The sequence below is a fragment of the Rosa chinensis genome, chromosome 5, assembly GCF_002994745.2.
Source record: "Rosa chinensis cultivar Old Blush chromosome 5, RchiOBHm-V2, whole genome shotgun sequence".
NCBI classification, from domain to species: domain Eukaryota; kingdom Viridiplantae; phylum Streptophyta; class Magnoliopsida; order Rosales; family Rosaceae; genus Rosa; species Rosa chinensis.
Genome location: NC_037092.1, coordinates 86972941 through 86986465, shown reverse-complemented (window position 1 = coordinate 86986465; position 13525 = coordinate 86972941). Strand labels below are relative to the sequence as shown.

Genomic DNA, 13525 nt, shown 5'->3' with positions numbered 1-13525 from the left:
GTTAGCCTTTTTTGTATTCTTTTGGACTTTTAATATATGCTAGCTGGTCTATTGTTGTAGTTATACTTATATATAGTTTGATCACATAATAGATCAGTTCTATCTTTTAGGTTACATATTCTAATACATGCTTTAAGTGCTCATATATTTATATTTTTTGTTTGCTTGTAGCATTATGAATAATGATGTGAGAGACTTGGTGGTTCAAAGTGAAAATGAAAGGAATAGGGATAAGTTACGTAAGAAAAAATTAATGCATATTGTTGTATTGGTTATTGGATTCCTGATGTTGGTCATGGGTGCTCAAAGGCGACGTAGAAGGTTTATGAGAAAACAGCCTTCAAGAAGTGAAGTTGATGAAAAGAATTATAGAAGGATGCTTTGGATGAGAGTCTTAGAACATGAGTCTACTTGTTTTGAATAGTTACGCATGAAACCTGCTGCATTTGAGAAGTTTTGTGCACTCTTACGGGATAGAGGGGGATTGGTGGTTACAAGGAATGTCACAATCAAAGAAGTTGTGGCTTTATTTTTGCATATGCTAGGACATAATCTGAAAATAAGTACTATCAAAGCTATCTATGCCTGTTCAGGAGAAACTATAAGTAGGCAATTTCATCATGTTTTGCGATCAGTAGTCAAGCTTGGGAAGTTATACTTGAAGCAACATGAGTTAGTTCTCAATGAGCGAGACTCTGAGAAGTGGAGACGGTTTCAGGTATTATAATCTGATGATATATGTTTTACTGACAAAATCAGAGTTCAGAGTACAAGTTTAATGATATTTATTATGCATGTTAGGGCGCACTTGGAGCACTTGATAGGACATTTATTGATCTAATGGTTTCTACCGAAGATAATCCAAGATATCGAAATAGGAAGGGTGACATTAGTACAAATGTTTTAGGTGTTTGTGATGCTAATATGAAGTTCATCTATGTATTACCTGGTTGGGAAGGATCTGCAGCAGATTCTAGAGTTTTACGTGATGCTTTGACTAGGCGTAATGGGTTAAAAATCCAATCAAGTAGGCATTCAATCACTAATTTAGTCTTTTAGTTGTATTTTTGTCTAATGTATGAATTTATATAGTTAATACATTTTTGTTGTAGATAAATACTATCTTGTGGATGCTGGATACACAAATGGACCAGGGTTTCTAGCTCCTTATCGTGGAACTAGGTATCATCTTAATTTGTGGAGAGGAAACACCCAAGGGATCACAAGGAGCTATTCAATCTTCGGCATTCATCGGCAAGAAATACAATTGAAAGAGCATTTGGATTATTGAAGAAGCGATGGGCAATACTACGCACAGCTAGTTTTTTTTTATGTGAAAACACAAGTTAGGATTATTAATGCTTGCTGCATCATTCATAATTATCTTCGCGATGAAATACCCAATGATCAACTATTGGATGATGTGGACCGAGACTTAGAAAATACACCTGAGGTGGAAGATGAAGATGTGGATGATGAGAACATTAGAGTAGTCAAAGTAACTCGAGAGTGGACAACATTTAGAGATGCTTTAGCTATGGAAATGTTTGCAGAATATCAAGCTATTAGAAGAGCTCAAGATTCTTGAATTTTTATTATGTTTTGTGTGCAGAATATGAATCATACATTTGTAATGATTATACTATGATTTGTATTGAGTTTTATATTTAGTGAATGAGAATTATACTATTAGAATATATGATTTTGTTTTCATTTTTGTTCAGAATATCAATCAATTTTATGCAACATAAGTTCCTGCCTTCCTACTTTGTTTCAATGTTTTATATGATTTCCTATATGTAGGTATGAAGAGTAAGGGCAAGGAAAAATCTCAAAGTCTTGTACCTGTGTCCAATTTTAACTTAAAGGGCAAGGGCAAAGGAACAGGCACATTTAGGGCATATCTCTCATGGAACAAAGAAATGGATGATGTACTTGCTAAAGTACTTTATGATCAAATGAACGCAGGTACAATTTATGACTTTCACTATACTGTAATTTATCTTTCTGTATCTTTCTGCTATGTTTGTTTCCTCTACCAAACCATCAGTTCTTGCTTTCAACTGTAAGTTATTAGAATGGGTCAATAATAGAACAATAAACAACCCATCAAGTTGTGATTCACATTATTAAACATGATTTACAGCCTTCCAGGACATGGAATGTCCAACCTTCATAGCAAAGTTAGCTAACCCTGCCCTCAACCTTCTTGTCTGAGATTACATATCAGACCAACTCTTGTCTCTTATCTTTAGACTTACTGTCCAACTTGAGTTTTGTATAGCTAGAGCACTTGGTTGCGTAGCTTTTCAAATACAATGATCAGGGATTTCTTTTAGTCAGGACCTGCTATGTTCTTATGTATTTATAATAGAAGTTTTTTTATATATTTGGTTTTCTGGAATATTCCTTGTTTTCCTTTTAGTCAAGAAATGCATTAACTCTAACAAATTGAGAGCTTAGCTCAGAGAGAGAAGACGTGAAAGAAAAGAAGTTGGTATTAATTGCTATGATTAATTTGCTTTGTCCCCTTCAAAGGAAAAAAATGAACTAATATGAGTTTGGCTGTGGCTTGTATTAACACAATTTATTATGGCTTGTATTCCTTCAGCGTATGTTCCTGCTTAAGAATGTGGAAATCTTATTGTTGATCAAATTGGAAATGGTATATTCCTTTAGATGCCTAGTGCATGTATGTCAATAAAAAACTGATGCAGGTAATAAAGAAAGTATTATCATAATTGCAGGACATAAGGCTGATGGAGACTGGAAACCTCAAGCTTATCAAGCAGTAGTGGATAAGTTGAATGCTACATGGCAACTTGGTCTCACAAAACTTAATGTCAAGAATAGACTCAAGGCTTGGAAGAGACATTATGCTATTATCACCGACATCAAAAGTCAAAGCGGGCTTGTTTGGGATGAAGAGAAAAAGATGGTTCCAATCACTGCAGAAAACCTGGAAATTTGGAATGCTTATGTTGAGGTATGATTCATTGTTAAGCATGATTAAATAACTTATTGTTGTATATGTTTCTTAAGCATGATTCATTGTTATATTTTTGTAGTCACATCCTAATGCTAAAGGATATCAAAACAAGTCAATAGAAAATTGGGATGATATCGCTATGCTATGTGGGAGGGATAGAGCTACTGGTGAAGGAGCAGAAGATGTTGGAGATGCTTAAGAAACTATGGAATTTGAAGCAGAAGAAGATGAAAGTGATGTGACTCCCAATTCACATGCCACACATGCAACAACTTTGACTTGTGAATGACATCCTCCAAATAAGAAAAAGAAAAAGGATCCACTAGCACAAGCAATTGGTGATGTGGCCAACACCTTGAAAGAGTTTATGGCAGCTCAAGTCTCCCCACAACTCAAAGGAGAGGATGTACATGAAGTGGTTTCTAAAGTAGCAAACCTCAGCAAATTGCAAGTCTTCAAAGCTGTACGCATATTGATGAGTGGTAACCCCAAAGAATTTTCTCTACTGAAGTCTCTTAATGATGCTGAAAAGAGTGAGTGGATAAGAATGCTCATATGGCAATCTGAAGGTATACTTGTTCCCACTTTGTCTCATGTTTCAGCTGTTGAATATACTTTAGGTGGTTAGTTGAAAGTGAGTATGTGTTTCACTATGTTTAGTATGAGTCTGGTTATAAATCAATAATTCAAGGGAACACGTTCTCAATTTTATTTGCATTTGATGTGTGCACTGATGTACTCATGGTCCTATTCTTTTCTATTTAACGTTTTCTTTTGTAATTAAATGCTGATAAAAGCCCTTTTCTTTGTTGATTGTTTTCAGGGCAACCAAGAAATTGAGGGTGGAGCATGACAATTTGGAGTTTCATGGGATGGAACTATGGAGATGAAAAAGTTATTATTATTATTATTATATTTTTTGAGAATATAAGATGAAACACTTCGGATGTGTATAATTGAGGATATGAGACGGAATTATACTGATGAAACACATATTATTATTATTATTATTATTATTGAGAATATGAGATAAAACGCTTTTGGAATTATGCAGCATGACAATTACCTTTCTAGAGATTAAATGCTAAAAAAAAATCTTCCTTCATTAGATTAGCATTTATATAAGTAGCTTTCTTCATTAGTTTTGAATTCTTAAATTCAAATCCTCATAATTCAATAATTACCCAAACAGACGAATTTGAAATCTTAGGATTTCAATTACTCAGATTTGAAATACATAAGATTTGAAATCAAAATCCAAATCCAAATTCCATTTCCAAACGGGGCCTTAAATTACATCAGTTGCACGCTCCGGAAATAAAGAAAAGATTCTCAAAGTGGTTATTCAAAAGAAGTGGGCGGTTCAATCTTCCCCTCTGGGGCAGTTCAATGAATTAGAGTTGCAGTCTAAGTCAAGTTCCAACTTGCATCGAAAGTAGAAGGAAACTTCTTAGCACACATGGTGTGGTTGTAATAACCCGAAAATTAGTGTCAACTATAGAACACTATATTATTAACTATATTCGAAAAATTTTTGTTATTGAGCTCAAGACTCTCATCTATGTTATTTTTGTGATGCATGACATTTTAGTACTAATTATTGTAATTTTTTTTTTACCTTAAGAAAACACTAAGTTCTTTACTTATTAATTGGGTAAATGTGCATATGGATGTGTGTGTGTACATACACATATATATATATATATATATATATATATATTTAGCAAGTGGATTTATGCTTTCTTTCTTTTATTACTTTTTTTAATTTTATCTTATCATTTTAATCATTTAACCTAAATAGTAATTAGTCACTCACCTTATAATAATTAGTCACTTACTTATTTTATGCTTAATTCTAGCCTATTTAAGCATATGATCTGATCATACTTCCTACAAGCTTGAAGATCAAATGCAAAATTGACCAAAAACTCCCTTAGTTGAAGAGAAAACTCAACTAGAAGTTCCTCATACAAATCCTTCACCCTTTTTCCCTTAAGAAGTTTCCTTTTTGTGAAATAAGTCCAAAGTTTGATCACAAGACCTTCTGAGTTCCTTAAGTAAGTACATGAATACATTTCTATGTTCTTTTGTCTTTAAGATTTATCAAACTACATAATCAATGATAAGATGGAAAAGGATCTGCTTTGCTGCAAACCAGTATTTTCGTATATAACAAAATCTGTTTTGTCAAAAATATTTACAGTATTAAATTCCGCATCAAAATTTCTTCAATTTAGGCTTTTGAATCACTAAAAAAGGTTAAGAAATGAAGAAGTTATGGCTAATCAAAGTTTTCAACTTTTAAACTCCCTGGAAATCTCATACAGCCATCACAACTTCAAAAATTCATATCTCCCTCATTTCTTATCCATTTTCTACAAAATTTATATCAATTTGAAGCTTAGGACCTCTACTTCTGATCTGGAGAGTTTTAGAAGTAATGGTAAAATACACAGTACGTAATTACTTAGACATCAAAGGACAGTATCAAAAATATCAGTTTCTGCACTGTTATGGTTCTTCACCATTTCTGGACTATATCACTCTGATTTGGACTACATGACTTATTCCATTGGATTCCTTGTGAAAAACCCTTTGAAATGATGTACTCAATTGACTAATTCGGACTTGTGATGGACAACATAACATATTTTGAAGTTTGATGACTCTAATCGGAGAAACATGAACATGGTTGATGAACTTCAATGGATTTGGACATAAGGACTGAATTACTAACTATAATATAATTTTGTTTAATTGTTTATATGTAGTTACTTATTTAATGCTTGTGCTTTATTATTACCTATTTTACTTGATTTCAATTATGTATAAGCTTCTTTTTAATTATGTTGTTTGCTAGTGAATTTACTTATTTGTGATATACAATTATGTTGCACATGTTTTCATATGGGATTATTCCTAAGTATATGTATCTACATGTGTGTGTACATATACATATATTACGATCTATAATTCATAAAGATTGTATGTTGTGAATTTGATTATGTTTGAGAAGTACAATTGTGAAGCCGGGTGTTATCTACTACCCCGTGCTTAAGTGAATTACTGGTAAATGTGTTTTGGTGTTATGTGGAAGTTAAGCTGTGGGCTCTAGTCCCTTCAGATAGTGCACTATTATACTCTTAGGAAGGGTGCTTACTTTGAGTATACATACTTTGGTAGTGTCCTTGGTATGCTGCGGCTTACTACCCGTACTTTGGGTATAGTACGTCGGCCCCTAGTACGTGGATTTATGAATTATTACCAGTCAACCTTGTTTTCCCGTGTTTTGGGTATAGTACGTCGGACCCTAACACGTGGATTTGTGATTTGTTACCAGTTAATTCGAAAATTCACTAAAAAGAGAAGTGTACTTATATTATTTTGATCAAATATCTGTCTGCGATATATATTATCAATATGTTATGGTGCTAAGTGAAAAGCGAATCAAGCATGTATTGCTTTAATGTTATTTCACATATTAATACTACAATATTTGTTGGTTTGATAAGAAGATGTGACTATGTGATTTATTACCAAACCATTCACACGAATGAATATATTTGTATATATGTGTGTGTATGTATTGTGTGTATATATATACATATTTAAGAATTTGTATGAACATATAAATGGTTCTTGGTACATTTTAATTGGTTGTTCAGTTTTGGTTTCTTATAAGACACATTAATATAAGAATGTAAGTTGTGTACTTACTGGGCTTGTGTTGCTCATGATGCTACACCTTCTTGTTTTCAGGTATTGAGTAGATGCTTGGGGAAACGGGATGAACCTACTAGATAAAATAATATTTTTCTACTACTATTTCTAGTAAATACTTGTACTGATTCGAATTTTGCTTAACTTTGGTTATGTAAATATATTACCGATATTTGTTTTCTAATAAAAGTACTATTCAAACATGTATATAATTTCTTTTACTTCCTGTTGATTTATTCAAGAAGAAAATTTTATTTGTTTTGACTCACGTCACAAATTCACGAGCCATATTTCAGTACAATATTGGTCTTGGATTTGGGGGCATGACAGTGGTGCCCACACGTCCTAAAGAAAAGAAGAAAATTGCGTGGTGCCCACGCCAAGGCCTAATATATAACAGGGAGATATAGTTCTGATGATCCCTCTCTTTGGAGCCTCGATCATTATGTGGATCTAGTTATCCTACAATAATGACCACTCAATTTAGGGCCTCTTCTTCTTCCTCTCTCTCTTCTTCTTCTGGTACCATTCAGCCCTCTTTCTCTTCCTCTTCTGCTACCATTCAGTCATGGACATACCATGTCTTTTTGAGTTTTAGAGGAGAGGATACGCGCAACTCTTTTACAGGCCATTTGCACAAAAATTTGGTTCAGAAGGGAATTAAAACCTTCATAGATGATGGCCTTACAAGAGGAGAAGAAATATCAACTGCACTTTTTAAAGCAATTGACGAGTCAAAAATTTCTGTCATTGTGTTCTCTGAAAATTATGCTTCCTCAAAATGGTGTTTAGAAGAACTTGTGAAGATCATGCATTGTAATGAATCGAAGCAACAAATTGTATGCCCTATTTTTTACAAGGTAGATCCATCAGATGTACGAAACCAAAAAGGGTAGTTTTGGTCAGGCACTTGCTCATCATGATAACTTGGAGAAGGTGGCAGGATGGAAGACAGCTCTTACAAAAGCAGGAAATCTTTCTGGGTGGCATTTCTCACACGGAGGGTAAGTCTTCTACTATACTTTCATAGTAACTGTGATATTCTTCTTCAAGCTTTTATTTTGCATAAATAGTTGTGGTTTTGTCTCTACTAGGGAGGGTGTAGATCTCTTCTTGTTTAGTTTGTTTTTCATGTTTATAATAATCTTCTTTCTTTTTCCACAACAAATACATGATATTATTGCATTTAATATTTTCTATAATTTGCAATTGACAGGCATGAATCTGAATTCATTGATAAAATTGTTGAAGAGATCTCACAACAAGTTTTAAAGTTTACATATTTGAATGGGGACAAATACTTAGTTGGAATAGAGTCTCGTTTAAAACATATGGAAGAGCTTTTATGTGTTGGAGAAAGTGACGTACGAATGATAGGGATATGGGGCATTGGTGGATTAGGCAAAACAACAATTGCAAAGAGTGTTTATAATAAATTTTCCCATAAATTTGAAGGCAGTTGTTTTTTGGAAAATGTCAGAGATAGATCGTTGAAATATGGAGGCCTAAAAAAACTACAGAAGTTCCTTCTTTCTAAGACTCTAGGGTTGAGAGACTTAGAGGTAAATAGTCTTGATGAAGGAAGCATCATGATAAAAGAAAGGTTAAGCCATAGGAGAGTTTTCTTAGTTCTTGATGATGTGAATGATTTGGACCAGTTAAAAAGTTTAGTTGGAAAGTCTAATTGGTTTGGTTCTGGTAGTAGAATAATCATAACAACACGGGATAAGCACATGCTACATGATGTTAATCACATATACCAAGTGGAGAAGTTAAGTCATAGTGAAGCTTTGGAGCTCTTCAACTTTAATGCATTCAAAGGAAAAGGACAGATGGGTGATTACGTTGAACTCATAGATAAAGTAATATGCTATGCTGAAGGGCTTCCTCTAGTTGTGGAAGTTATGGGTTCATATCTACGTGGTAGAAGTACATACACATGGAAAGATGCATTAGAGTCTTGCAAAAGAGATCCTAAGTTTCAACAAGTGCTCAAATTAAGTTATGATGCACTTGAACCTTCGATGAAGGAAGTTTTTCTTCACATCGCATGTTTCTTTAAAGGTAAAAATAAGAACTATGTGATGGACATATTAGAAGGATGTGACCTACGACCTAAACACAGCATTGAAGTACTCATAGAAAAGGCCCTCATAAGCATTACTGAAGCAAATGGTGTTTGGATGCATGATGTGCTAGAAGAAATGGGCAAAGAAATAGTTTGTCAAGAGTCATCAGAGCCAGGAGAACGTAGCAGATTGTGGTTGTACAAAGATGTTTATCACGTTTTTGTGCACAACACTGTAAGTAAAATATATAGATAGATAAGTGTTATTTATTCAAGAGCAACACATCATGTACATATTAATTTATATTCAAACATAAAAAAAAATTAGAAAAAGGATTCTGCCACTTTACTTTATTATTTGCACTTCATTTTGAACTACACAAAGTAAAATGCAAGTGGTAAAATATATGGCTAAGTGAAGTGCCAAAATCATCACAAAATAAAATAAAGCTAAGAGTTTTTCCATACATATTAAGACCCAAAAGAAATTTAAAAATTTTACATTTGAAATTTCTTATTGAGGAAAAATGTCTTTGGTAATCTTATTGTATGTTTTCCATACCAGGGAACAAGCAAAGTTAAAGGGATCATGGTTCTGAAAGGCGTACCAGATCAACAAATACCCTTGAATAAGAAAAGCTTCTTTAAGTTAAGCGGTCTTCAAATTCTTATAATTTGTGGTGATGTATTCTACGGAGATCATGTGGATTACCTTCCCAATGATTTGAGACTCTTAAACTGGAAGGGTTGTCCGTTACAATATTTTCCATCAGATTTTTATCCTAGGAAACTTGCTGCACTCAAGATGGTTTTCAGTGAGATATCATCACCATGGACTGTACTTAAGGTATAGTTTAACAAATTTACAAATAACAAATTTATGAGTACGTACGCTATAGACTAGCTGTAAATTATTCACTAATTTTGTTTTTTTAGATAATAATTCATTACAATTTTAATATTGGAGCTATACTGGAGATTTTTATTCATAGTTTAGTTGTGATAGTTTAATTTTGAAGCTATGGTGTAAATTTATTCACAATTTTATCGTCGCATGCTAACATAATTCAATTGAATACATTTTTTTTTTCAAAGGGAGGTTTTCTATGTCAAATGCCTCGGCTTTGCACATCACCATTGGGAAAGAGACTACAGGTAATTTAACGTAATGATTACTGTTTTCTTCTTCTTCTTCTTTTTTTGGCAAGAGTTCAATATTGTTAATATGAAGAGGATTTGGAGTTTTGTAGTAAAAAGCTAATTGGGGATTATATTAGAAATGTCTATTTTTTTAGGAGGGGCCAAATACGGCTGCCCTAAGCCTTAACCATTAATAAAACCATAGAATACATTTTTTTTTTGGGAGGGGGAGGGGGGACCTTGGGTGAGTAATTTTTTCCGTTGATTTGGCGACTGCCTACTATTAAGGGTGTCTTGCCTACATACTATAGGATAATTTTTCACACCTAGCTAGTTTAATGAATTTCTGAAACACCACAATTGAGCATATTAGTGAAGCGAGATTCAATCTAAATTATCTTTGTCCAAGGTGATAGTTATAAACTGTTGGCTCATTTAATAATTGAACTTCGATGTATAAGTAAATGGTGCCAAATTTTAGGATAGTTATATGTGCAATTCTAGTTTGAGTTTCTACTGAAATATCATATTTACTCAAAAAAAACAAAACAAAACAAAAAATTCCTCACCCAAGACATGAAGACATATTCTCTCTTTTTCACATTTTTTTATAATTACAATTAATTATGTTTTTTTATTACTTATAAAACAGTGTTATTAACTATATATATATATATATATATATATATATATATATTGCCTACAGAATATGTACAATTTGAAATCAGTCGATTTGGGAAATTGCAATGGTGCAACAACGTTTTCCTACTTCTCTAGATTGCCAAACTTAGAGGAGTTGAAAATAAGAGACAGTAAAAAAGTTAAGAAGTTTGAAATTGTGGAAGAGATGAAATCTTTGAAAAGGTTGGATCTAAGCCGTACTGCAATCAGAGAATTGGCTTCATCAACAATCAGATGTCTCATTAATCTGGAACAGTTAACTTTATCATGTTGCCATAGACTTAAACATGTGCCGTGCAGCATTTTTGAGTTGCAACATCTACGGCATTTGGATCTCTCTTATTGTACAAAGCTGGTAACATTTCCAACAAAGTCAGAGTTTTCAACGGGATCGACCTGTTTACAGGACAAGCACTGTGCTCCATTAAACGTCAATTTGGACGGATGCGAGCATCTTGTAGAAATTGCAGAAATTCCACGAGAAAGCTATGGCCTAAATGTGAGACACTGCTACCGGTTGCAAAAAATTTCAAAATTGTCAAACATTTTGGAAGGTAAAGAGTCAAAATTGATGGACTTGCTTAATTGCTATGAACCGTCCGGCAATCTGGCTTGTGACGTGGCAAAGGTGAAAAATTATTTACCGGATAATTCCAGGTCAACAGGTCCGTTGTTTCTCTGGTTCTTAGGTCAACAGCAATGTCGGCAATCCGTGTGTCATTTTCTCTTTGACGGCCCGATTTACAAATTTGGGATTCCGGAGTGGTTCACTTGGCGCAGGGATTTCGATATGGAAGGACTTCAAGGATGTGAATTTAGAATTGATTTTCCTGGAAATTTCAAATGGGAGGACAAAGGATTGGCTTTCTGTGCTCAAACTGTTGATCTCGATCACCCGTCCTCGGCTATGAGAACAGTCGCAATGTACATTAACGGAGTACACATCACTCAAACACCGTGGCTAGCGCCGGCTTGGTCCGCGTGGGGATATTTGTCATTCGATACTATAATAGAACGGCTGAGTGAGAGGGGGTCACCACCACCTTCCGTGTGTCTGGTTAAGATTGAACTTAAAACCACCCAATTGTCTAACAAGATTACGGACGAAGGGCCCCCGATGCTAAGCTGCGGAGTCCACGTTGTAATGCCAGAGGATGAAGGCCGATTTGTAAATGATTGTCAAAGGATTCCACCGTTTTCCATAAGAGAGCTGAAGATCGATGCTGAAGAGACTGACTCCTACTACGATGCTGAAGAGATTGACTCCTACTACGATGCTGAAGATCGACTAACTGTTTGATAGTAAGTCCTTCAGAGGGATATTGGTTTCTTCGACTCTCATAGTTTGAGTGGTGGACACTGTTTTGAGCTTAATTCGATCATGATCGTCAAGCGACTCGACTGTTTGAATCCCTCTTCACCCACCCCTTCAATCAGTAAGTTATTTTCAGTGCCTTTATAATGTACGTGATCTTTTAAAACCTGTGAATAAAATTAGTTGTTTACCTTATTATTTTCTTTGTGAAATTCAGAACAAGGCAAAGCCATATATCCCGTGGACGAATTTCGCCACACTTATCACTGAAGAACGACTGCCATCTAAACAGAGCAAATGTGCGATATGCTTCAACAGAGAAAGGAATTTGGTGCTGACATATCATCAAAGTATTCTATTGAACTTTTTCTCTTTGCTTATTTTATATATGTTGTTGTATGAAGCAATAGAATACTGAAAATACAAGGACAGAATATGATTTCCTGGAAAACGAGGATTGCAGTGTATGGATCAATCCCTACTGGGCAGATATCAGAAACAATGAACCAAACTCCAGACTTTTGGTTATGCAGTGAAAATCTCAAAATATGAGATTAAAAAAACACTGCGGGGCTCTTACTCATGAGAACCCAAAATAAAGATCATCATATTGAAAAGGATATGTTCTTTTACAAACTTTGAATAGCACTAGCTCGGCTATAAGATTCACACAAAATCCAATAATACAAAGTTTGTCTTCGTTCTTGAACTCCTTCACTTGAACGATCTTCAAATCTTGTTCTTCTTTCTTCACAGTCTCCCTACTGATCTTGAGAGAGTATTATGCATATGAAACTATGATCACAAACACTTATACATGGACCAAGTGTTTTGACTCTTTGTGAAGACACAAACTCAAACAAACATGCAAGACTCTATCAAAATTCTTGCCTCTATAGATATGTCTACAGACCGTGTATCTTTCTCCTCATATAATATACCAGCGGCAACTACTCAAAGATGATGCAAAGATTCTACCCTAATTCCCAATTAATTTGGAAAGAAACTTCCCATATATGAACTCCAACAAATCTTAAGGGAAATCAATTAGGAATAGACAAGTCCTAAAAACCCTAGGGCATCAACACCACGATTTTAACACTCAGAAAAATCTTTTAAAGACATAAATACATAAAACGTAACATACTTTCCAAAATCGGACTCCACATAAAACTAACAGCTGACTCGGGGATTGCAACACACGTTGCAATCCCATGCATATGCAGATGCAATTACCTGTGACTCTCCAAGATCAGTAAAGGGCTTTGTCATAGTTTTGTATGGGAATGCCAATACGATATGTACAAGAATTGTACCTACAATCTCCCCCTTTGGCATTCCTATACAAAACACATCTAATCCATGCAAACTCCCCCTCAACAAGTACAAGAGAGACATCACAATTCATCATCCATAATTTTCCTGAAACACTTATCACACAATTGGTAGAATTCACAAGATAGAATAATGATACCACTGATTAAACATATATAGCATGTAAATCCAACAGATCACACAACACATTTAACATCATATACTTCTCCCCCTTTTTGAATATGAATGACAAAGGCAACTTACGTAGCGGAAGCGATGTAGAAGGAGCACAAATAGA

At 34.4% G+C, this 13525-nt stretch overlaps 3 protein-coding genes and 1 long non-coding RNA gene across 5 annotated transcripts; all 4 read left to right on the top strand.

The window, feature by feature from the left end:
- Nucleotides 1-230: 230 nt before the first annotated feature.
- On the top strand, nucleotides 231-1291 carry LOC121049305. The gene is made up of 3 exons (XM_040506051.1): nucleotides 231-718; nucleotides 802-1027; nucleotides 1113-1291. Exons 1-3 carry the CDS (start codon nucleotides 431-433, stop codon nucleotides 1289-1291), a joined length of 693 nt encoding a protein of 230 aa, XP_040361985.1. The 5' UTR covers nucleotides 231-430.
- A 639-nt stretch (nucleotides 1292-1930) lies between these two features.
- LOC112167148 lies at nucleotides 1931-3952 on the top strand. Of its 2 annotated transcripts, none has more exons than XM_040507266.1 (4): nucleotides 1931-1968; nucleotides 2748-2986; nucleotides 3069-3558; nucleotides 3813-3952. In XM_040507266.1, exons 1-3 carry the CDS (start codon nucleotides 1959-1961, stop codon nucleotides 3186-3188), a joined length of 369 nt encoding a protein of 122 aa, XP_040363200.1. In that variant the 5' UTR covers nucleotides 1931-1958; the 3' UTR covers nucleotides 3189-3558; nucleotides 3813-3952. The 2 variants fall into 2 exon arrangements, with proteins under 2 accessions (XP_040363200.1, XP_024159884.1); XM_024304116.2 differs by having other exon boundaries at nucleotides 3069-3522; nucleotides 3813-3943.
- Nucleotides 3953-4911: 959 nt separating this feature from the next.
- Nucleotides 4912-6912, top strand: LOC112201802. The gene is made up of 2 exons (XR_002936923.2): nucleotides 4912-5046; nucleotides 6749-6912. It is a non-coding gene; the product is annotated as an uncharacterized LOC112201802 (long non-coding RNA).
- A 539-nt stretch (nucleotides 6913-7451) lies between these two features.
- Nucleotides 7452-12034, top strand: LOC112164386 (disease resistance protein RUN1-like). Its single transcript, XM_040519782.1, has 5 exons — nucleotides 7452-7713; nucleotides 7926-9012; nucleotides 9343-9624; nucleotides 9873-9932; nucleotides 10624-12034. Exons 1-5 carry the CDS (start codon nucleotides 7583-7585, stop codon nucleotides 11896-11898), a joined length of 2835 nt encoding a protein of 944 aa, XP_040375716.1. The 5' UTR covers nucleotides 7452-7582; the 3' UTR covers nucleotides 11899-12034.
- Nucleotides 12035-13525: the final 1491 nt, after the last annotated feature.

Coding starts and splice junctions, on each gene's coding strand:
- LOC121049305 (XM_040506051.1), top strand. CDS start 431: ATGAAACCTGCTGCATTTGAGAAGTTTTGTGCACTCTTACGGGATAGA. Junction 719..801: donor AGAAGTGGAGACGGTTTCAG/GTATTATAATCT, acceptor TATGCATGTTAG/GGCGCACTTGGAGCACTTGA. Junction 1,028..1,112: donor TGGGTTAAAAATCCAATCAA/GTAGGCATTCAA, acceptor TTTTTGTTGTAG/ATAAATACTATCTTGTGGAT.
- LOC112167148 (XM_040507266.1), top strand. Junction 2,987..3,068: donor TTTGGAATGCTTATGTTGAG/GTATGATTCATT, acceptor ATATTTTTGTAG/TCACATCCTAATGCTAAAGG.
- LOC112164386 (XM_040519782.1), top strand. CDS start 7,583: ATGTACGAAACCAAAAAGGGTAGTTTTGGTCAGGCACTTGCTCATCAT. Junction 7,714..7,925: donor TGGCATTTCTCACACGGAGG/GTAAGTCTTCTA, acceptor TGCAATTGACAG/GCATGAATCTGAATTCATTG. Junction 9,625..9,872: donor CACCATGGACTGTACTTAAG/GTATAGTTTAAC, acceptor TTTTTTTCAAAG/GGAGGTTTTCTATGTCAAAT.